Source organism: Copadichromis virginalis, linkage group LG8 (genome assembly GCF_057382275.1).
Source record: "Copadichromis virginalis isolate Kocher_CV1m ecotype Utaka linkage group LG8, C_Virginalis_male_GT1.1, whole genome shotgun sequence".
NCBI lineage: Eukaryota > Metazoa > Chordata > Actinopteri > Cichliformes > Cichlidae > Copadichromis > Copadichromis virginalis.
In genome coordinates, this window is record NC_140625.1 from 31170806 (window position 1) to 31194887 (window position 24082).

The window sequence follows — 24082 nt, forward strand, 5'->3', positions numbered from 1 at the left end:
AGCTGTGCCTCCTGCTGGCTCTCTATGGAGTACAACTGTAGTTTACTCTACCTCTGTATGGCTCTGATTGGTTCTTTGATTAGCTTGAAGACACACCCCTTTATTGCAGGATTCTAGCCTAGAACCAATCAGAATGCAGATAATATTCTCATTCACCTGCCTCCTCTTGGTTTTATCCTTCTGTAATTTTTCTGCGTTTTAGAAACTCAACAGTTTTGCATGTTACCAGTCCTTGCTGCTTCAGCGCTGATTCCAGATCTGAAACTCTGCTCTGGTATCGACTGATCTCACTCAGCAGCTGCTCTCTGGTCTGAAACACAAAGAATACAACCGTCAACCTGTTAGTGCCTTGCTTCATTGCAGCTAATGCAGCCCTCTGTGCCCCCACCGGGGTCACCTTGATCTCCTTCTCTGCATCGTAGTTTCCGCCACTCGTCTCCGCTAACAGAGCATACGCTCGCTGCAGCGCTTGGTACTCCTGAGTCAGCTGACGGTAACGAAGCTCCGCCTCCTCATGCACGCATAACTAAAACACACAAAACCCCAACTTCAGACCAGCGAGTCAGAGCAGTAACTGAAACAGTCTCAAGCTCTCATTGTTGCTGTCATCATGAAACGTAATACAGATAGCACAACCAATCATGCACAACTACACACATATCAGCCAATCAGACACTTGCAAGTCGCTGCTGGACGTATAAAAAACATGGCTAATATCGTGCCACTTCCGATTTAAAAGCTATTTCAGAAATAAACTCAGCTCTGTTTTTAATTTAATGACTCTATTAGGACTGATGCAGTTAACTGTTTATAGATCAGGGGTGTCCAATTCCAGTCCTCGAGAGTTTTTAGACGCATCCTTGGTCCGACACACCTGAATCAAATTTATGGCTTGTTCCTAGGCCTTTGCAAAACTTGATGGGATGCTGAAGAGGTAATCCAACCATCTGATTCAGCTGTGTTGGAGTAGGGATGCATCTAAAAGCTGCAGAACTGTAGCTCTCGAGGATTGGAGTTGGACACCCCTGTTATAGACACTGGCAGCTTAAGCAGGTTACAACTTAAAGTACCTGAAGGATGTTTTGTTGTTACTATATGAATTATTATTTAAAATCTAGCAAAGGTGGATCTTTGAAGGTTTTGTCTTTCTGTCGGCTCTCCATCAAAGGCTGAGCGCTGTCTGTTCCAAGAGTCAGAAACTACCAGCTGTTTCCTTTTACATCCCACTGGACTTAAGGACACGTTTGGATGTCCTCACCTTTGGAAACAGTGGGTGTGTGTATGTGTGTGTGCGTACCTCGTCTGGTTCAGTATCTGGAGTTCTGTCAGTGTGAAAGGACAAAGACGAGCCATCAGAATCCACAGACGCCTCTTCATCATAGCCATAAAACGTCTCAATGACCTGCAGGCAACACACAGAGACACAACGTAGTTCTGAAAACCCACCACAAAGTGCCATAACACCATCAAGACATCCTCCATTTTTCTTTTTTTCTTTTTTTTCTTTTTTTTTTTTTCTTTTCTAAATGACATCAGAAACAGCAGTATGCGACATTACGTGATGGCAGAGCTTCAGTTCATCCTTTGTCTTTTTTTTTTTTTTTTTTTTTTAATAAATAGGACAGGGGGAATGAATGAGAGAGAGAGGGGGAGAGAAAGAAAGAAAACCAAAGGGGAGAAGAGACGGTGAGAAGGGGGGGGAAGAGAGAGAAAAAAAAAAAGAACTCCTGGGTCACCTGTATGGAGAAAAAAACAAACAAACAAAAAAAACAAACAGAGGAGACAGCAAACAACAAAGAGCAACATAATAATAGAGAAAACAAAGCACCATCACAATAAACTAGCTAGTCATAGATATCAATATTTACTAAATAATAAACGATATTGTGCAGCACGTAAGATAGACAGCGCACAGTGTGCTTTGAGGCAGCAGCCAAGAAAGCTTTAGTCCGCGTCTGTGAATACCCATGTGTGCATACCTGTGTGGATCAGCATGCTTGCATTCCAAAGGTTTCTCCATGTAATGATCTGCTAGGGAGTGTGGGGGGGCCACAGCCCCGTCCTCCAGGGTGTGAAGCGGGTATGGAGGAGATCAAAACTCCAGACATCCAGAGGCCCCCAGAACACAAGAGACCATGGAAGACCAACAGAGGGGCAGCCGCGCCACTGTTCCAGTAAGAGCTGAGGAGAGTCCCAGATGAGGGCTCACTCAGCAGCCGCGGAGCAGAAGTCAGGGGGAGTTGCAGTGACGCGCCCGTGAGCTCCGCCGGCCCCCAGCTGTGCCTGAGTGACCGAGCCCCAGGCCGAGAGGCCGGGGGCACCCCACCTCCAAAGGGGCCCGAGCGAGCCCCAGGCCCCAGGCCCCGACAAGCGGCCGCCAAGGAGTGAGCCGGTGTGTACCCGGACGCCCACCCCCAGACACAAAGAACCACCAACACACCGACACCTGAGGGAGTCCGCCACCGGCAGGGGAAGTGGTGGTGGGTGGAGATAGGCCTCCAAACCTTGGAGGGCCTGAGGTGTCCCCAGAGAGGTGGCGTCTGATACCCAACCTGACATATAGACACAGACATACAGGCACACACAGACACAAACATCCATTCCCACCCTCATGCTCTCATATGCACTCACTCCACACTCAACCAACGTGGAGACAGACATAAAGAGACGCTGTACACACGATCACACTCCCCAAGCGTACTCTACAAACCGGGTCTAGGTACCCTTGCCCCTGGAGGGGGGAATTGCACCCAGACCCAGGTGGTGTTTCCCTTTTCCCTGCGGTGGGGGGAGGCAGACCGCCCCGACTCCGCAGCAGCAGGGAGGCCCCACACCCCAGACCGCAGTCGGACGGCCAACTCCTCCTACTAGCCCTCCCGCTCCAGCAGGCCGCAGAGAATGGGGGTGGGAGAAGACTCCAAACCTCCCTCCACCCGCTCATTGTAGTGTTGATGCATGTGTGTTCTAAGGTGCATTTAAAACCCAGGAGGGCATGGAGCTACCTGCCAGAGAGCAGCAGGTAAGCGCATGGTCCCTCCTGCTAGCCCTCAATGACTAAGTGTATTTAAAATTGAGAGGTGGGCAACGACGTCAGGGGTGAGGTGTACACCCTGATGGTGATTTGGACTCCGTGATCGTGCCCACCCCCAAGATCCTATATGTATGTGTAATGAGCAGTGTTGGTCAAGTTACTTGAAAAAAGTAATCAGTAACTAATTACTGATTACTCCCCCAAAAAGTAATCCCGTTACTTTACTGATTACTTATTTTCAAAAGTAATTAATTACTTAGTTACTTAGTTACTTAGTTACTTTTTAAAAACACGATTTACAACCTGAAGAGGTGATAAAGTGATAGATCTTTCAGCCCAATTCTACTTTTTCTACATAATCCATCATACAAAATGTAATCAAATGGAAAAGTCTCTTTTTAAAACTTGTTTTATTAGTTTTAATCTTTTAACTTTATGCATCAAGCAAAACATTTAATTATATGCAACATTCTCTGAGTTGAATAAATTAGTTTAACATTTAAACCTATTTTCTGCACATTCCAGCTCATAAAATAAAATATTTTTTGTGTTTTCACTCACTCTTTCAAACAGATGCAAGTAAAACACAGCAGAAAATAAATAAAGTCAAAGACTCAGCGGTCCTGTTGCTCTATTTTCACCTGTAAAGCAGGAGCAGGGTAGGCGGAGGGTTACCCTGGTGCAGGTGTGCTGCGGTCAGTTGAAGAATCCGCGCGAGTGTCTCTGTGAGTTTCCCATTACGTCGTAGCTACTCGGTGCTTGCTCGGAAGTTTAGGGGTTTTTTTCGCTGTAAAAAGAAGTTTTCTTCCCACGCACGATGGACGCTAATGTTTTTGTCACTTTTTATGGAATCAAACTCAAAGTAAGGTCAGTACTTCCACGCTTTAAACGCTGCACGCTCATACTCTCTCCCGCACTCGATATGTGAACCATTGTTGATCTGCACACAGCTGTTGTCACGAACGTCGCACTTGCTTACGTCACTGTCATGACACATTCTCGCAAAAAAAAATCACGGTTTTAGTAACGCAGTAACGCAGCGTTCCTACGGGAAAGTAACGGTAATCTAATTACCGATTTTGCAATAGTAATCCCTTACTTTACTCGTTACTTGAAAAAAGTAATCAGATTACAGTAACGCGTTACAAGTAACGCGTTACTGCCCATCTCTGGTAATGAGAGTGTGAATAATGTGAATGTCTAAGTTGTGGGATAAAATTGAGGCAGAGGCAGCCAGAAGGGGACGGGGGGGGGGCCTCCTCTGCACCCTGGTGACATACCCCTACCCCAAGGCCCTGCATGTGTGGGTGGTTGTGGAGGAGCGGGAAGAGGGAGGCAGCTGGAGATGGGGAGGGAAGGAAGGGAGGGGCAGGTAACCCCTCCCTGGGGCCAGCTCCCCCGCTGACCCCAGTAGGCACTCCCACCCTCCGCGACCCGCCAGGGAAGGGGGGCCCAGGCCCATCAGACCGGGGCCCAGTGCAGTAGCACCCTCCGGCTCCACAGAGCCCGGGACAGTCCACCCAACCCCACCACAGAGAAAACTGCACCCACCCCACCAACCACACATCTTCCAGACTACATAGGACGGTAAACGCCCAGGCTGAGATCTTCCTCCATTTTTCTACATCACGCCCAGTTCAGGATGCTTTACAGATCATCAGAGATCTGATTTCTGGTCCAGAAGAGCTGACCAGAGTTGGTCCAACCAGCTCTCAGTATGTTTACATGAAATCATCGAAATCTGATGACTGGGCTGTAACCTGATTGGTCAAAGCTAATTTAATTTGGAGCTGTGACAGGAGAAGACTCTGAATTAGTAAACGACGTTTAGTTTGTGACCTTTTAATATTTCAATCATTATTCAGAAAACACTGAATGTCTGTCACCATGGTGACTTAATTTAAGGAGCTTGTAAAAACACAAGCGACTGGACTCGTTTAAGTTTCTTGAAGATGTTTCAAGTTTCATCCAAGACGCTTCTTCAGCTGTAAAACCAAATAGTGGCGTGTCCCTTATTTGATCATTACCCTCATCACAGGAGCCAAAGTGTGAAAAAAGGTGTAGTTGCTATTAGCAGAGGTTTAGCGAGAGCATTTAGAGAGCATCCTCACACAGAACATGACATCGTGGTTCGGGAACAGCTGTGTGAAGGACCAAAAAGCTCTCCAGAGAGTGATCTGTACAGCAGAACGCTGCTGCAGGATTGCTCTCCCCCCGCTTCAGGACACCTACACCAGGAGATGCCGGACTAGAGCAGCGCAGATACTGAAGGACCCGTCCCATCCTGGCAACAAACTGTTCCAACTTCTGCAATCTGGTAGAAGGTTCCGCATCTTCCGGGCAAGGACAGAGAGACTCAAGAGGAGCTTCTATCCCCAAGCCATCCGTGCCCTAAACACACACACCCGCCCTCTCACATCCTCTATAATTGACTGAGACAGGACTCTCTTCCAGACACTAAACCAAGGAACAATGTACATTTCAATTCCTTTAATTTTAAATATGTTTATATTGTCTATCCTGTAAAATAGTCAGATGTCTATTCATATTAATGTACAGAATTCACCTGCTTGCTGCTACTACTGCACATTCACCCAGTGTATATACTACATATATATAATGTTCTTCCTCTACACCCCCCCCCTCCCCCCAATTTTTGCACATGTCGAGGAGCGTGTCAGGCTACATTTCACTGTGTTATACTTGTATAACTATGTGTGTGACAAATAAAGAACCTTGAACCTTGAACCTTAGCTGAACCATCGTGAGTCATGTGACCTACTGAGATCAACTCACCCATGTGCACTGAAAAAAAGGGACTGGCCATCTCTTGGATTTATGTAAGCATCTTGCATGTATTTAACACAATTGCCTCATGTTTTAAAGATAAATGTAACTATATAGTGTAAAAACTACATGATATGCAGAAAGGGTGTATTAAATTGTTCATATCATGTTCAGGTGAAGTAAGTCAATAAGATAGCAACGTTAAATCTCGTGAAACCACGCGTGATTTCATCTCGCGGGCTTTGGATCGTGGTTTAAAAAATGCATCCATCTCAGTCAAGTCGAGCAGCCAACTCTACGTTTTTTGGTATGTCTTGATTTTTTGAATTAATGTTTACCATATTTCAGCCAAATGTAGTTAAACGTCTAGAGTGCCGCCATGTAACATGCTAAAAAAGAGCCGTTAGCTGATTTGCTGTTTTATCTGTTGTCAAAGAATTGGCGCTTTTTCATTTGAATTTGTCTTTGGCACAAGAGCCGTAATATCACATTAAACCTAATTACGAGGCACTCTCAACATAATTTGGTTTTCTGTGTGAATAGATTTGCCAACTGACTCTTCAGTTACATTGTGTATTTACTGCACCGTGGTGTTAGTGAGATTTTGGACATTGAACAGCTTTAGCTAATATCATCAGCGGTATTATGCTAGCTTACATCCCTACCCCTCCTGCCCTCACCTGCTGTCCTTTTGTTTTTGTTTGTTTGTTTTTGTTGATGCACATTGAGAGACCACATCTATTCTGCATTTCACCAGGAGTCAGCTGATGGATTGTGGGTTCAAGGTGTTATGGTAAGAAAGTATATTCTATTTTCGCTTAAGGTTTCTGTAACCTAATTATAATAGATTTTTTATAGTTATTAGGTGCATGCATACTCAAATAGACCACCCTATTAATACAACTGAGAAATCCAAAATCTGCCATAGGTTTAACCTGTATGTATTGTCAGAAAGGTGATTACTGGACTCACATTAATGCACACTTGAACTAAAATGAGGTTGTAACTTGTGGGTTCTTGGGTTGCAAATCAGAAACAAACATCTTTGGATTTTTTTAATCCCATAAGATCTGGAAACACAGTTTTTATTCAACAAAACATTGCTGATTAACCAAGCACAGTGCCTGCTGTTATTTCAAAATAATTTTATGTCATTTTAGATGAAATGCAGCATTCCAGTGCATCCCAACCATGCCTTTACAGTCAAGGTTTCTGACGGAGCTGAGTTTCTCTCTGACAGTCTGCTGAAAGTGTTTGCAAAGTGATCGGGGGAACAGGGCACAAAGCTAAAGGATGTAGCTGCCATGATGACAGTAAGAACTTTAAAATTCTTTAACTACAAAGTGTATATGTATTGCATTAGGTCAGTAAAAGATTTTTATGCTGCATCCATTGAAACAGTCAACTATTACCCGTGAGTACTGATTCCACCGAAAGGATGCCATAATTTTCGTTATGCATTTACTGGCCCACTGAGAAAAATTTATCTTTTTAAAAAAAAATAAATGTTCTGGAAACTATATATCCATAAAGTTGATGTCAAACAGGAACTTTTGATATTTCTTTGTAGATGCTGGTGTTGCATGTTGACTGGTTTAAGTTTTTGTCTGGGATCATTTTCTTCTGTGCTACTGAAAAGTTCACAAATCTCTGTTTTCTTTGTTATAATACTTTAGGATGACATTAATGCTCGAAGGGAGTCTCATCAAAGTGCTCCGCATCTGTGTGAAAGACAATTGCAACATCTTGGTGCAGGAGTTCATGGTGAGTGTTTTATGAGTAGATTGTGGCTTTGCAACTTTTAAAAATGCATTTAGTTATCCACTTGATCCTCATTGGACTGGTTAGGACCAGTAGTCCTCTTTAATAATTTGAAGTTCACATGAGGCCTGGTAGTGAACTCGGCCGCCCCCCCTTGAGGCCCCACCCCCCTATATTAGGGGTCACATCAGTGTGAAAAAACTTTAAATTTGTCATTCTAGTGAACAAAGGAAAATCCCCCCAATATTTAGCTTTTGTTTGAAAAAAAAAAAAAAAGACCAACAGCTAACCAAATTGTGGGGCTGAAAGTCTAAATTCTAACATCTTCTGAGTGACATAACCTGGATTTCTGATGGGCCGGTGTCTTTCTAACAAAAACTAATGTAAAGCATTTGAAATTATTATGTTTTTCACTCTGTCTTAGAAACTCTGTTAGACCATGAATGGCAGCATGGCAGGCAACTCTTTGGCTATAGCTATTTACTATGTTGCTTGCATTGGTTTAAATTACTCTAACATTAGAACTGGTAGATTCAAAAGAGATGAGTTTAAAAAGGAATCTTAAAGAAATGTTTTGTGTTTAACCAGGACTTGACTGAGGCCACTGCACAGATTGAGAAAACCACAATGAACATCTGTCTCCAGAGGATGCACCAGGCAATGACTTTTCTGATGTTGGCATCATCATCGAGGGTATAGTAGTTCTTCAAGATCTGGATAACGTGACCTTTGCAGTAGCCATGCTGTTTGGACCTTTTTTATTCCTTCAATATGAGTTACCCATCACAACTCTGCTACACTTTTGAGGTGATTCAAAGGGTGGTAATGGAGTTGGATGCAACTCAGCTCTCAAGAAAAACTCACAACTAAGACAAAACTGCTCCTGCAACGAAGCTCACTGTTATGCATGCAAGCTGATCAGCTCTAGGTGAGAGGACATTTAAATCTCACACTTGTTCTGCTGCATTTTTGAAGCTCAATTCCAGGAACAGATCGCAGGGTTCATTTTTATATACTCTGCAACTGCCATGAGGACGAGCCGTTTTTGTTGTTGTTGTTTGTTTTTCCTTTTGCTCTGTACAGCATTTTGGCAGCATTTTTAAATTTCTCTTTGTATTTTTTCTTTCTTTTACTAGTGAAGAGATGTAGCATGAACAGTTATGCAGTCTAAATATCCCATATGGGTCGTGTGAAATGTTATTTTCAGTTTCATTCAGTTGAAGTAAAGAACGTTGAATATTTCTAAGCTTGCTGTTTTGAACCAAGATGTCACAGTATGATCAGTGCTGTAATTTTTGACAGTCACTGTATCAATGTTATTTTTGCATCTCTTGAATAAAGGTTTTGACCTGCAAGTGCTAATTTCTTTAGTTATTGGGGTAAAATGGGGAATGTTAATAGGAAGGTGTTTGCCAATTCAGTAACCTAATTTAATGTTAATGGAAACTAACATTACCTCAAATTGTTTAGTTATAATTGTTGTTTAACTGAATCTTGACGTCAGAGGCCTTAAATAGAATGTTTTGATTTGTTCTTTCCCAACATTTTTCAAAAGAAACAGTCTAATTTCTTTGCTGTGATTGATTCCAGAGAACACGGAAGAACTGACATTATTTAACTGTTGATTTATGTAGATTCAGTGGAGGAGTAATGTCAGTTTAATTCTTTACCTACTGTCAATGCAGTGAAATTAGACATTTTGTTTTGAAAGGTTACTGGTGGATGCCAGCAACCATCTTGGAAGAGAACAATACAATCTGTTATAAGGCCTCCATTTGAAAATTGTATATTTGATGCTAGAATATAATAGCAAAATGTAATTTGAAGATAACATGTAGCATTTAAGTGACCAAGTAGTATTGGGTAAAAGTTATTGAATCGTGTTGGGATAAAGTGAGAAAATTGTGAAGGATTAAAATATTTCAAGAGCTCAAATTACTTCATCAAAACATGTTTAAGTCACATTTTATCAACACAAATTGCACAGGTTTATTGAACATGAATAAATTGTGTTAATTTAACTCAATTGTTTAAGTTGCTGCCAAAGCAAAACATCTGTGTGCAACAAATGTCCACCATTGAATTAAGTAAATCCAACAACATATTTTTTTCAGTGTGAGTGGGCGTTAAGGTCTCTGTGAAGGATCTCAGAACTGGATTATAGATGGCAGACAGTTGGTGTGGTAAGCCCCGCCCTCTGTTCAAAGATAGCCGTTCACAGTGGACACAGATGCTTCTTTTACTCCTCTTTCAAACCTGTCCTCTCTGTCCAACATGTGAACATTTGCATCCTTAAAGCAGTGACCTTTGTCCTTTAGTACAGCCGAGCCTTGTCCCGTGGAGGTGGCTCTTCTATGTTGTGCGTTTATAAAGTGGATGTTTGGTGTCTCCAGTGTAGAGGTCTGAGCACTCCTCCCTACACTGTACAGCTACGCTACATTGTTGAGGTTGTGTGTGGGATGAACCAGTTTGTGTCTGAGTGTGTGGCTGGGTACACTGGGATGTCGTGCTTGGAGAAGACTCTCCTGAGTTTCTCTGATAAACCTGCCACATGAGGGATGACAGTTGTTCTGTTTGTCCTTCTGATCCTCTCCAGTTGGTGTCTGACCGTCTTTGCTGTGCATCTTAGTTGATTTGATGAAAGCCCAGCTGGGATAACCACATGTTTATGAGCTTTCTTTACATGTGTGTTCCTTTGTTTCCCCTTCTGGCTTAGAGGGGATGTTTTTCCAGGGTTGCAGGATCCCGATTTCCCCAAGTTTGTGTTCCAGAGGGTGGTGGAAGTCAAGTGGGGAGTAGGTACTGGTCTGTGTTTGTGGGTTTCCAGCAAATGTAAACGTTGAGGTTTCCATCCTCCTCAATGTGCCATAAATAGCCCCTACATGTCGTTTCTATTGACGACAACATTAAGCAGACATTTAAAAAAAAGTTGTCACCTGGTTTTACAGTGGACCCTCTCAGTGGACCAAAACTGGAGGTCCAAAAATGACTTATAAAAGACGTCGCTCCAACTTCACTTTACGTAATGGGATGCACATTCAGTCTGAGCTGCTGGAGCTTTGCAGCAGGGCTTCATTTGCTGCTTTCAGGAACAAGCTGCACACAAAACACTGAAAGCGTTCTGCACATGAAAGAAATGCTGAGGGTCACCTGCTTCTGATCAGGTAAGCTGGTCAGCCTCGGTTTTCATGGAGATTCAATAGGTAAACAGCTCGCTAAAGAATTAACCTGGCTTCGTCATACACTTCTCTGCACATCTCTTACACACAAACAAAGAAATATCGGGGTACAGGCCTGGCCTCACCCTGCAGGCTCTGAAGGTCCGTTTCCTCCTCCCTGATTCCTGACGCCGGTACCTCAGTAACATGTCTCTCTCCTACAGACAGACAGACAGCAGCATGTTTCACTATTAACAGAAAGATCTTACTCTCGGGGTTATCACTGATTCTATGCATGTTCGATACAAAGCTCACAATCCATCACACAGGACACACCAACAACTGTATTAACACTGGTACGATTCAATACTTACAATCACATTCTTCACATAACCAGCTGTCTCCAGAGCCTGTAAACACAAACTAAGTCTTATTACAGTGAAGTACTGAACTGTAGTACAAGTATAAATGTGTGAGTGTGTGTAGTACTAGTAGGAGCAGTAACAGTATTACTTGTCGTCTGTATGGACACAGTTGCTCACTTAATGGGTTTTTTCACATTGTGGTTCCTCACTGAAGGCATCAAAACTATGAATGAACACATATGGGCTTATGTGTGTCCATCCATCCATCCCCCTCTTCCACTTATTCAATTCAGGGTCGTGGGGGGGAGGGGGGGGCTGGAGTCTATCACAGCTGTCTTAGGGCAGGAGACAGGGTAGACCCTGGATTGTTTAAAGATCAGGCTTCAAACTTTCCTTTTTGCTAAAGCATATAGTTAGGGCTGGACCAGGTGACCCTGAATCCTCCCTTAGGCTGCTGGGAGACTCCCATGATGCATTGAGTGTTTCTTCTTCACTCACTATGTTTTTATACAACTCTCTGCATTTAATTACTAGTTATTATTAATCTTTGGCTTCTTCCTGTTGACAGCAGACGGCCCCGCCCCTCCCTGAGCCTGGTTCTGCTGGAGGTTTCTTCCTGTTAAAAGTGAGTGTTTTCTGCCCACTCTCGCCAAAGTGCTTGCTCATAGGCAGTCATATGATTGTTGAGATTTACTCTGGTTTATTTGTATTATTGTAGGGTATTTCTTTTACAACATAAAGCGCCTTGAGGCAACTGATGTGATTTGGCGCTATACAAACTGAACTGAATTGAACTGAATCAGTAGTATGGGTACCTTGGACAGGTCATCAATGATGTGTTGCTGCTCCAGGACTTGTAACCGCAGAAACTCCATCTCTCTCTCGTCCTGACTGTAACCATGGTAACTGGTGGAGTGGCTGCGGTCCAGATCATTTAATGAACTTGGCCTCCTCTGTGGACCACAAAAGCATGGCTGTTACCATAGCAATGGTACGCTAAAGTATTCGATTGCTGTTTGATGGTTTTTCATGCTCACTGTCACCAAGTGCTCGGCCATGATGGGTTGTCTTTTCTTTCATATAGAAATATAACTAAAATGAATAGATGTGGAAGAAATGCTCAGCAGCTGATGCAGCGCTGTTTCACTGTGTTTGAATAAAGTATACTATAACTAGGGCTGTTCGATGTAACGATATAAAAACGTCTATGGTTTCATATTACGCTATCGTTTGTTTTGTGGTAAAATAAACAGTTTTCAGCAATATTTTTTCATGGTTTTGATGGTCACGGTAGAATTTCCCAAAGCTCTATTTTTCTCTTATATTTAATATAACCACACTACAGTGGACAAGTGACTGTTTTTATGCGTTGTCATTACCAACAACGATGGTAAAACCATCGTGTGGCTTGTTTATTTTCCACATAAACCTTTCACAATAAAGCTGAAGATCCTGTTGAGATTTTTCAAAATAAACTGCAAAGTATTTCGGACAAGAGTGTTTACGGACGATAAGCTAAGAAAGAGCCCATAAAGAAAATTGCGTCCGTTTCAACTTATGTAACACTCGACTCCAGGTAAACGACGCCCAGCTGAAAACACTTCACGCAAGTTGAGTGGACCAAATTTCACAGAATTTACAGAAAATGTTAAATTTTTGTCTTACATAGGGATATGTGATTTTGGTCATATCGCACAGCCCTAACTATAACAATTTCTGCTTTAGTGTAATTTCCATTACAGTAAGTAAGTAAAAGTAAGTAAAATGTATTTTCACAGATAAAAATCACAAAGTGCTAAATAAAATAATATAAAACAATGAGAAAATGAATTAAAAGCTTGTATAGAAATGCCTTCAGCTGCTTTTCAAAAGAGTCAATTGAGTCTAAACACCGTAAAGCCAACAGAAGAGAGTTCCACAGCCTCGGCGCCTGTTTTGAACCCAGTACATGGGGCCAACAGTAACTTCTGACCTGAAGACCTAAGTGCTCGGGATGGAGCATGAGGTTTCAACAGGTCAGATGGACTGGGGAGCTTCACCATGCAGAGCTCTAAAAGTTACGACTAAAATTTTAAAATGAACCCTAAAATTTACTGGCAACCTGTGAAGAGAAGCCAGAACTGGAGTAATGTGTGACCTCTTGTCAGTGCCAGTTAAAAGTCTCGCCGCAGCATTCTGTACAGTTTGAAGGCGATCCCGAGCAGATTTGTTGGAAGCACAAAGACCGTTACAATAATCCAAACGAGAAGAAATAAAAGCATGAATCATCTCAGGTTCTGTCTTTGACACCAGTAGTCTGAGTTGACAAATGTTTCTTCGATGATAAAAACAGTTCTGGACTAGTTGTTTGGAAAGATTCACACTGTACTGTCAAATATGATGCCCAAGTTTCTGAGACTCGATTGAACAGGAGGGAGTAAAAAACTGATATGCTGCTTAATTTCTGAGATTATATGGTCAGGACCAAAAATCAAAGTTGTGATTCAATTGTCATTTGATCATTGTTGGATTTCTGACAGACAATTATTTAAACAAGGCAATTCATAAAACTCAGAAGCTTAACAGTATAACTGAATGTCATCAGCATGGAGATGATAATTTGGCCTAGAGGGAGGATATACAGCAAAAAGAGAATCGGACCTAAAACAGATCCTTGAGGTGCCCCAGAAGGCAGAGCTGATGTTTCAGACAACACATGATTCATACAGACAGTAAAGATCTCTCAGATAGATGCGACATAAACCATTTTAAACAACACCAGTAATCCTGAACAAGTCCTTTAGCCTATTTATCAGGATGCTGTGATCAACAGCATCAAAAGCTGAGGAGAGAACCAGTATAACCAGTACGAGCACTCCCCAGAGTCTGCTGCCATCAACATGTCACCACACACTGTAAGTAAAGTGGTTTGAGTCGAGTGCAATTTGTGGAAACCAGACTTGGAAAATGTCCAGAACATTGTTCTTCTCCAAAAAGTTGTTCAGTTGTTCTGCAACTCTTTTTTCCAAGATCTTTGACACAGATGATCATTTTGATATTTTCAGTGTGATACTGAGAGGATGATGGAGAGATAATAGACCTGATGGCAGCGACTTTATTTACAAAATAGTTCAAAAATTCATTACAATCAGATTTAGTATAGACTGGTACATGAGGGATATCAAACAACACTTTGGGATGGTTCTTTTTTTAAATTCAGTTCTAGCATTTTTTAATCATGTCATTAAGTGAGGAAATTGATTCCTTGAGATGTATCCCATGAACCTCGAGCTTGGAAGCCTTCCATAAACGTTCTAACTCGCGACAATATTTCCTAAAATTCAGAATATTTTCATTTATCCAGGGACAGAAATTTGAAGAATGGACGACACTTTGTTTCAGAGGCGTCCCTGTATATGAGATAGATTTACATTAATTGTTAAAACGTACGTATATATCTGTGTATATGTTTGTGTATATAGGTAGGTATGTATGTGTGTATGCGTATGTACTCCTTTGTATGTATAACTTGTACATATCTTTTTTGTGTAAACGCCTGTGTTACTGTGTAGCCTGTGTTACGCTATTGTGTGTTACACACACTCCCTCAGTAGGTACCCTTAAACTTATGTCTATCTTATCTTCCTCTCCTATCCAAAAACTGAATGTAAATCTACATCCTGCCAACGGAGAGATGCCAAACTGTGTTTCATTGTTCTTGTAACACTGACAATACAGATCTATTCTATTCTACAAGACACCAAGAGTCCTGCCAGGGTCAAGCGTGGCCGAGAGCCTTCCAGCAGCATCCTGGTTTATAATCGGGATCATTCAATCTTTTGGATCATTGGTGTAAGAGGTGAAAGATCCAAATAAAATGACAAATTAAACTTCAGTCTTGTAATTGGGTTGTCAATGAAGTACCTAAACCCTGAAGTGTGAGTGAATCCTGACACCTGCTGGTAAAAAGCAGTAACTGCGTGTGGAAGCTGGACATCACATCAATTCCAACACCATCACCAGTTTGACTGATACAGAATAGGGTGTGTTAGAGTCAGAGGTTACCATAGTTACCATCTCCAGATTCTCCTGGGTGACGAAGCGAAGCTTGTTATCGAGTCGACGCAGCGCTAGAGCCAGCTCTTCGTTTTTGCGGCTCAGACGCTTGTTCTTGTCCAGAAGAGGAAGAAACTGACTCTCGGCCTCTCTCAGGCGCTTCAACTGCAGAACACACGAAAAATAAAAACATACAGGCAGGAAGAGGACAAGGATTTTATCAAGTAATTCATTAGCCCCAGGTAAGATAACATTAGGGTGACAGTGCCCTACAGTGTTTGTAGTTCTTATGATTGGAGTCCATTAAGCTTACGGTCTCATTTCAAGCTCCATATTTTGTTTCCTGGGCTGGAGAGGCACTGCATGAGTTGCGGTTCATTAGCTGCATAAGGTGGAATGTAACAATTAATTTACTCAACATTACCCTCTACAGGTGTAGCTGCCTTATTAGTTAGGATCAGCCTGGGTTAGAGTTAGGACAATAAAGGGAAGGAGGAGCTAACACGAGACCCAGCGTGAATCTCACCGGGCGTGCTACTGATTGAGAACATTTCAGTCACTAGCTTTCTCTGCCAACTTACTCCTATACAGCTTGAAAACTGTGTTTCAACCAACTTAAGCACTCTGGAGGACCACAAAGAAGACCGGGACAGTAGAAGCAGTATACCTGCAAGTGTTTCAGGTCCATTGTTAAGGGGAAACAAGACACTGACTCCATCCAGCAGCAAAGGAAACATGTTTGGAACGGGCTTCTCCTCAGACTAGCAACATGATGGAGATTTTGGTGTCCATAGATAAAAAAAAACCATCGAGCTTTGACATATACCTGCCCCCACTGGAAATCTTGCATAAAGACTTTCAGGTGCTGCGTAAGTCCGTGGAGTTCAGCCAGCCGCAGGTGAACACACTCACTGCTGTGGCCGGGGAGAGTCGGGGTAATCCCTCAGCGACGGTATGACCCAGATCTCAGACGAAAATTAAAAAAAATCAAGGAAACTGTCGTCGAGCTCCAGGCCTGCAGCATGCTAGGCCTGGAGGCATCCTAGAGAAGGCAGCAAAGGACCTGCAAACTACAGTGAGACATTACATCTAGATCCACCTCAAACTCCACATGGTAAAACATCAGCTTCCATTATGTCCATCATCTGGGACGTAAGCAAGCTGATGGACGCAGACCCAGACCAACTGTGTCCAAATTGGAAAACTTTAAACAGAAAGAGCTGGTGTAGAGCCATGGCTGGGAGCTGACAGCAACAAACTTCGGTTTCTCAAAGAGCTCCTGGAGCAATGCAAAGTCCTGTTCCTGATCTGAAAGAAATTCATCCACGGAGGCTCCCGAGCTGTCACTGTGGTCTATAAACTGTGCATCAGTGGCAGCTTTATCGTGACTAGACCATCTGTAGCTATACTAAGGCCTCTTTCTCATTCTTTTCCATATCCTTTTCCCCTGTTTAATAGACATGTCTACACAGAACAATTCATGCTGGTTTAATGACCACAGCCTGTTTTCTCGTGTTGTTTTTTCTTAAATTCCCCTCTATTTGTTTGTTGTTGTTGATATAACGTCACTTGCGAATGGTTCATTGGTGGCTGCACATCTCAGTTTTCACACCATTTCTCTCTGCACTCATTGTATTTGCTCTGCCTCCAATGCTGTGATTTACTTCACAATCACACAGCACAGGTACATACACAAGCAGACAGACACACACACAGCGATTTAGCGAACATTCAACACCCCACCAGTTACTTTAAACATGAACGCTCTGAGGTTTGTCACATACAATGTTAATTAGTTTGCTTCACTTGGGTTTTGACAGCCTCGGTGAGATGGGCGCGCATGGAGTCGTAGATCAAAAGAGACGGAGATTTGTGGAAAAAGCCACCCGGTCTCTTGACATAAACTCAGCCACTCGCTCATCTTCTCCTCGTCCATCCAGCCCTTTGAGTTAGCCTTCACGATGACGCCGCCCGGAAACTTTTCTTTTGGCAAAGTCTTCCTCTTGAAAATGACCATGGGTGGTAGTTTCTGGCCATTAGCTTGGCAGCCCAGAACTACAGTGGAGGATGACTTCTCGTTCTCTGTGGTGCGTATAGATACCGTACTGGTCCCTGTTTTCTTGACAGTACGGTTCACGGGGATGTCAAAGGTAAGGAGGACCTCGTCCATGCTAGTGATGTGTTCTGGCCGGATCTTCTTTTCAGTGATCTTATTTTGGCAGTAGGTGCGGAAAATGGCCAACTTTTCTTTGTAATCGTTTGGCAGTTGCTGTGAGATGGTAGTTCTTGTGCGGATTGAGAGATTATGCCTTTTCATAAAACGGAAGCACCAAGAAGGTCGCCCTCGAAAGTTGTTAATCTGCACGTCACGTGCTGCTGTAGCCTTGAGTCGAATAGAGACTGTAGAGACACTTCTGCCTGCTGTTCTCTGTTCAATAACCCACTGTTCAATTCTGTCCTCTAACTGCGGCCATCGCGCCGTGTTCCCTCGGAAACTCCTTTTGGTTGTCTTTACTTGTTTTAGGTCATCTTCTTGCTTCCTCCACTTGCGCACCATCGACTCATTAATGCCGAATTGTCTGGCAGCTGCTCTATTTCCATTTTCTTTTGCTTAACTAATTGCTCGAAGTTTAAAATCCGCTTCGTAAGCGTGTCTCTTCGCGGGTGCCATTTTGGAGTCGTTATACACACACAACACAGTAATGTTGTGTTGAAGCACAGTACGTATTACTCCGCGAGGCTCCTGGCAATAGTAACCGTAATGCTCCAAAAAGTGGCACTAAAAATCTTTTTTTGACAGATTTTTGAGCACAGTGTGCCACATAAAACCGGTTCGAGGTCAGTAAGCACAAACCAAAATTCATACATAAGGCGCACCAGATTATAAGGCGCACTGTCGATTTTTGTGAAGATTTAAGGATTTTACGTGCACCTTATAGTGCGGTAAATACGGTAAAACAAAGACATGTAGCCATATTAATTAGCAGAAAAATAAACTTGACCATTAGCAACAGTATTACAGATCCAGAAGGTGGATTTATAATACTTAATTTATGTTTTCAAAATATGGATCACTAAATGTTGATAGGCCCTCCTTTTTATTACATCTTCACTTCACTTTCAGATCACTCTGACATCACTCCTATAATAGGAGGAGACGTCAACCTGGTATTTAATCCACAAATTGATATGCTCAGTACAGCTGTGAGTCAAAGGAACTGGAAGTCTACCGACATTCTCAAACAACACATGAGTGATTTTGGTCTTTGCGATGTTTGGTGTTCATATCAGTGGACATCAGAGTGGGAAAGATAATAATGACCTTCCAGGAATATAACGGTGTTTTTTTGAAAATCAGGAAAGACAAAATAATACACAAATAAAATAGAACCGAAAATGTAATCATTAGAAGCTCCCTATTAACATACAATTAACAACCTGAGAAAATTAAAACTATAGTTAAATGAAATAATTAATAATAATAAAACACAATTTCTGACACAAATGCTGCGTTTGAAGAACTTTAAACATGGCAATAAATCTGGAAAATTCCTTACTAACCAGTTAAAGATAAATTAAGAAAAAACATCTATAAGGATTCAACGGAGAACAGTACTGCACAACAAATAATTAGGAAACGTATATTCACCCCAGATTAATCCATGCTGACATTGAAGAATTTCTTAACAATATAAATCCACTGAAACTAAACGGCTAACAAATGACAGCTCTGGATTCACCTCTCCAGTGTCTGAATTTCACAAAGCCCTACAGCAGGGGTGCCCAATCCCGGTCCTCGAGAGCTACCGTCCTGCAGCTTTTAGATGCATCCTTGTTCCCACACACCCGAATCAAATGAATGGCTTGTTATCAGGCCTTTGCCAAACACGATGGCATGCTGAAGAGGTAATCAAATCATTTGATTCAGCTGTGTTGGAGTAGGGATGCATCTAAAAGCTGCAGGACGGTAGCTCTCGAGGACCGGGATTGGGCACCCCTGCCCTACAGCATCTCCCAAACAATAAAGCCCCAGGTCGAGACGCTTTTCCAGCAAAGTTTCATCAACATTGGCACCCACTTTTTTCAGAATGGTAAACCAAATTCAGAATGAACTCTGCCATTGTCAGTGTACTTCTTAAACCAGCCAACATAAGGACCCTACATAAGGAAACCATTTGACCAGGTAAACTGGAAATTCATACACCTCTCCAAGCACATCAGCTAGGACAAACAACCTTACTCCCCAGCTTCAATCTACAGAGGGGCACCAGACTGGACTGTCTGCTTCCCCCGTTGCTTTTGTCATTTTCATCAAACCACCAGCAGTAGCAATCAGACACAATGTAGATATTAGAGAAATTCAAACTGGAAATACAGACCATACAGTAAGCTTATTTGCTGATGTTTACTTTTGCGTGGTAACTCACAAACCTCTTTTCTGAGGACAGACACTCTTAATATTATACTACTCCATCAGCTGAAGCAAATCAGCAGTTCTGCCTTTGAATTGTAATTTTCAGAACTGCTCCACCACTCCAGTACGGTCAGGTGACATTAATTAAATCTGGGACTCTCCACCATCTACCCTAGAACTGAAGATGAGAGGTGAAATGTCTTCAAGCAACTTGAAGAAGTACAGATGCTTTTCTTTCCAAGCTCCTTACAATCACCTGGATCAACTCTGTTCAGGTCACCTCCTCCGGTCCTAGCTGTCTACTAAAATAGAAAGCGCACGATTAAACAATCAGTCCCAACTGCTCTGCCAGCCCTCATGGAACTGCCTCCGAGCCCGCTGTACAGCCTCTCCTTTCCAGCAGAGCCGCAGGCCAGAACTCGCCACGTAGCCATGACCATCTGTGCCTCCAGCCTATAGAGCACCTTTCACTTAAATGGCTGGAGAGCCAGATACCACTGGGTGATCCAGACATTGAGATCCTTCATGCGGTGAAGCTATTGCAACAGTTTTTGGTCTGAATGAACATCCCAAGAGATAATAACGAAGGCAGTCGACCACCCACCAAATTGCCAGACATTCCTTCTCCACTGTGCTGTATATGGCCTCTGTCTCAGGGCAGTCGACCCCCCTTACCTGCTGGGGCAAAACAGCCCCGAGCCCAGTTTGAGGCATCCATCTGCAGAATGAAAGAAAGGGAAAAGTCAGGGGTGTGGAGCAGAGGTTCCCCACAAAAAGCCTCTTTGACCAGGTCAAATGCTGCCTGGCACTGACCCATCCTCTGGTGCACGTTCTCAAGTGAGATCAGCCAAAGTGTTGGTCAGCTTCATGAAGCCAGACACAAACAGCCAGCCCCAAAAACCACTTCACGTCTTTTTTGGTCATGAGACGCAGGCAGGATGTTATAGCTGTATTTTCTCCATCTGTGGACACACTTATCCAACTCCCAGGTGGCACTGCAGATACTGTACCTCTGTCTGTCCAACCACACACTTCTTCCGGTTGGCCGTCAGCCCTGCCTCAGGCACTCCAGGACCACCGGCACATGCTCCACATAGATGTTGTTATGGATCATAATCTAATCCAGGTAGGGAGCAGCATATGAAGTGTTTGGATGCAGCACTTGGTCCATGAGAAAGGTGACTGGGGCTCAGAACAACAGAAGTGTGATGAATTCGTGCAAACCATACAGAGTGGAGAAGGCCCGTTTTACTTAGACTCTGGAGACAAGGATCTATCCCCTGGATATATCCAGTACCTAACCAGTCTAGGAGCTCATCGACCCAGGGCATAAGCATCAAATTGTGATACCTCATTTACCTTGTGATAATCCACACAGGAACTACAAGAACTATGGGGTTACACCAGGAACTGTGGGATTCTTCTGTTACCCCTATCTCCAGCATAGCAGCCAATACAGTGTGAGCTATTTGCCTTTTATGTTCGGGGAATCTATAGGGAAGTGCATGCACAGTCACTCAGGGTGCTTTTCAAAACAGCGCTCTGTGAGAGTGGTATGACGGGGCAGCAGGGAGAACACATCTGGAAAAAGCTTTTGTAATGCAGCAACTCATACAATACAAAACTCTCCATAGAACAAACTATACAGGACAAAGGATGTTCCACAAAGGTCTTGCAGACTCTAGCATATGCAAACACTGCAGAGGTAACTCTACTGAGAACTATATACACACTACCGTATATGGTCTTGTACACCTGTTCAGAGGTTGTGGCAGAGACCAGGGCCGTGCAGAGGTTTAAAGGGGCGGGTGCTCAAGCCCCTCTAGCCCCCCCCTCTGCACGTGCCTGGCAGAGACCTATCCACATGGTTTAGTTGACATATCCCAACCTCAGCCAAGCTGTGCATCTTAGCTGATGTAAGTGAATTAGATATGGAAACAAATACATCGCATAGTCCTCACTGTGTGAAGGGGGCCCGGGAGCCAGTATGTGAACGTGGACCGAAGCGCAGATCAAACATGGAGACAGCAGATAGATTTCTCACAGGCTTTATTACAAACACGAAAATAAACTTGAAACATGAGGAAGGGAAATGTAGTGTGTTCGGATGTGGAGTAACTGCAAATAAAGGAGAACATAGTTAGAAGGTGAACCAGAGGTAGATGAAGATTGGTTTGAGTTGCTTGCTTGGCAGGTGGAGCACGTGGGGCTCTGAGGGGGAAGGAGATGCTCCGGGTAGCATTGAGGGAGGCGAGTAACTGAGTTTGTTTCTGACCTTAATTCCTTGTGTTCCAGAGAGTTCCAGGCTTCTTCTCTTTGTGTGCATGGTCCAGGGCCCTGGTGCTGGGGTTGCCCATTTTCTGGTTGGGACCGTGCTTGTGTGGGGGTGCACTGCATCCCCTTGGCTGCTTCACCTGGTGGGGTGGGTAGGCCCACACTGAGATGTCCGGTCTGTGCCTTGGGGGCTTTTGAGAACCTGCAGGCTTATGTGCTGAGAACTACATGCTTTTTCCTTCCCCGCTTCTTCTGACAGCACAACACTAACACACGTAATATCACGAGGGGGAATATATGCCTCACAGGCCTCAATCGGTAGGACTTTGCTCACTGTGCTGCACAGCCATTAATTACACTGTAGTCATTACAGTTCAGGACACATAACCATACACATAGGACGTCTGGGGACATATGTGATACCCAGAGGTTGGTGGGTGGGCTGCTGAGGCGGTAGGGCTGCTCAATTAATCGAATTTTAATCTCGATTACGATCTGGGCTTTCAACGATCATTAAAAATGACTGAGCCGATTATTAGCACCTCCCTCGTGCTTTACTCTCGCGCTGCTCCGTGTGGCAAATCGAGCGCACCTCTCTGCATTTCCAACGCGTCACAACAATTAAGAGGACCCGAGGGAAGCTCGGAAAGCTAAGCAGAAGTTATTTGGACAGGAGAGTGGGTGCTGTTGGTTGAAAAGAGGTAAAAAAGACTTCAGTGGTGTGGAAACATTATGGGTTCGCGGAGTCAGACGTGGATCAAGTAGACATAGTCTGTAAACTTTGCTACGGTGTCGTAGCTGCACCACAGAGCAACACTGCAAAGTTGACTAAACATAGATGTTTACATTTTTCATTTATTTCTTATATTGCAAACATTTGCACTGTTATCAGTATTTGCACACTATTTTATATTATTTTTTAAAGTCATTATTCAATACATTGTTATTGTTAACCCTTTAAAGCCGGTCAGAGCAGCACGCTCCATTTTGTGTAACTATTTTTAAATCCCTGTAGAACCTGAACCGTGTAAGCTAGCGCAATAATTTGTTTTGCATATGAAACCGGAGGAGTTGTACTTACATCTGATGCCATCAGCTTGTCCTCGGTCACGGTTTCCTTCCACATAAAGCTTTGCAAAAATTGCATAAAAAGCGCTTGCAGCAACAAAAACACAATATTCCAGAAACACGCTTTGCCGATCCATCAGCTGTTCGTAACACTTCCCACATTGAAAAGGAGGTCAGCGCGAACTATCGCATGTCCGCCATTTCCTGCCCGAAACCGGAAGTGACGTCATTTTCGCAGAAAATGTAGTTTTTTACTTGTAGGCCTTAAAAGCCTATACTGGTGTTTTTATAAGTCATGTTTGACTCTATACTTTTCTGAATAGTTTCTGGGATGCTTGGAACTCAAATTGCACTGCTGGAAATAGTTTATTTTGATGCACCTGCTGTTTTCTTTGCAAATTTGCATCATAGGATTGTTTTTCGTTTTTCCTGCAGTATATAAAAATTGCTGTATCTCCAAAATAAAACTATCAAGACACTCAAAATAAATTTCCTGTTGTTGTAAACTATTTTTTACAATTTTTTTGTATTTAAAGTTTTGAGGGACAAACCTCTTAAATTTCTCCAAGTAGAAATATATGCAAAAAAAACAAAAACGATTTTCAATTTTTTTGTAGTTTTTTGCACTTTTTTGCAATTAATGTAATTACTATGGACTTAATGCATACATATTATTAAAATATGGGCTATAACAGTTGTATTGATGTATAGCAACTTGAAATGCTCCCACAAATGGCACTACAACATGTAAAAAAAATAATATAAGCTCTGGCGGACTTGGTTCTATGGTAGGTCTTAAAGGGTTAAATAAATATCATCAAATAATCGAGATCTTAATTTCAGTGAAAATAATCATGATGATCATTTTTGCCATAATCAAGCAGCCCTATGAGGCGGCGATGAGCACTGTTGACCATCTGCTCATGTCTCCTCAAATCTAATCGCATCTAATTTCCACACTCACCCAACAGGCCACCACTGCACTGACATAAAAAGAAACATACTGCTCATACAAACGCTCACAATCTTCTCCCACATATGACAAAATTGTATGTTTGAGAATCTTGCCTTGTTGTGTCTTTCAGGTGCTTTGTGTTTTGTTACAGATGCAGCAGTTGGAGACCCTGTTTGCATCAACCTAGACTCTCCACCTTCACCAAACTGGCCTCCAACCTCCTGTCTGCTTCAG

At 42.9% G+C, this 24082-nt stretch overlaps 1 protein-coding gene and 1 long non-coding RNA gene across 9 annotated transcripts in view; one reads left to right on the forward strand and one right to left on the reverse strand.

The window, feature by feature from the left end:
- jakmip3 (Janus kinase and microtubule interacting protein 3) overlaps positions 1-24082 on the reverse strand; it is a 46891-nt gene that overhangs the window by 12773 nt on the left and 10036 nt on the right. For 5 of the 7 annotated variants that reach the window (XM_085467092.1, XM_085467091.1, XM_085467085.1 and 2 more), the window contains 7 exons: positions 15147-15302; positions 11918-12055; positions 11112-11147; positions 10884-10955; positions 1298-1402; positions 398-526; positions 227-310 (listed from right to left, as the gene is read on the reverse strand). In XM_085467092.1, the coding sequence (XP_085323218.1) occupies positions 227-310; positions 398-526; positions 1298-1402; positions 10884-10955; positions 11112-11147; positions 11918-12055; positions 15147-15302 (720 nt within the window). The remainder of the gene's footprint in view (positions 1-226; positions 311-397; positions 527-1297; positions 1403-10883; positions 10956-11111; positions 11148-11917; positions 12056-15146; positions 15303-24082) is intronic. The other 2 variants (XM_085467086.1, XM_085467090.1) reach the window with 1 other exon arrangement.
- LOC146704055 (uncharacterized) lies at positions 5844-8424 on the forward strand. 2 transcript variants are annotated; one of them, XR_014922060.1, is made up of 5 exons: positions 5844-6125; positions 6548-6611; positions 6979-7131; positions 7495-7582; positions 8168-8424. It is a non-coding gene; the product is annotated as an uncharacterized LOC146704055 (long non-coding RNA). The 2 variants fall into 2 exon arrangements; XR_014922059.1 differs by having other exon boundaries at positions 5844-6611.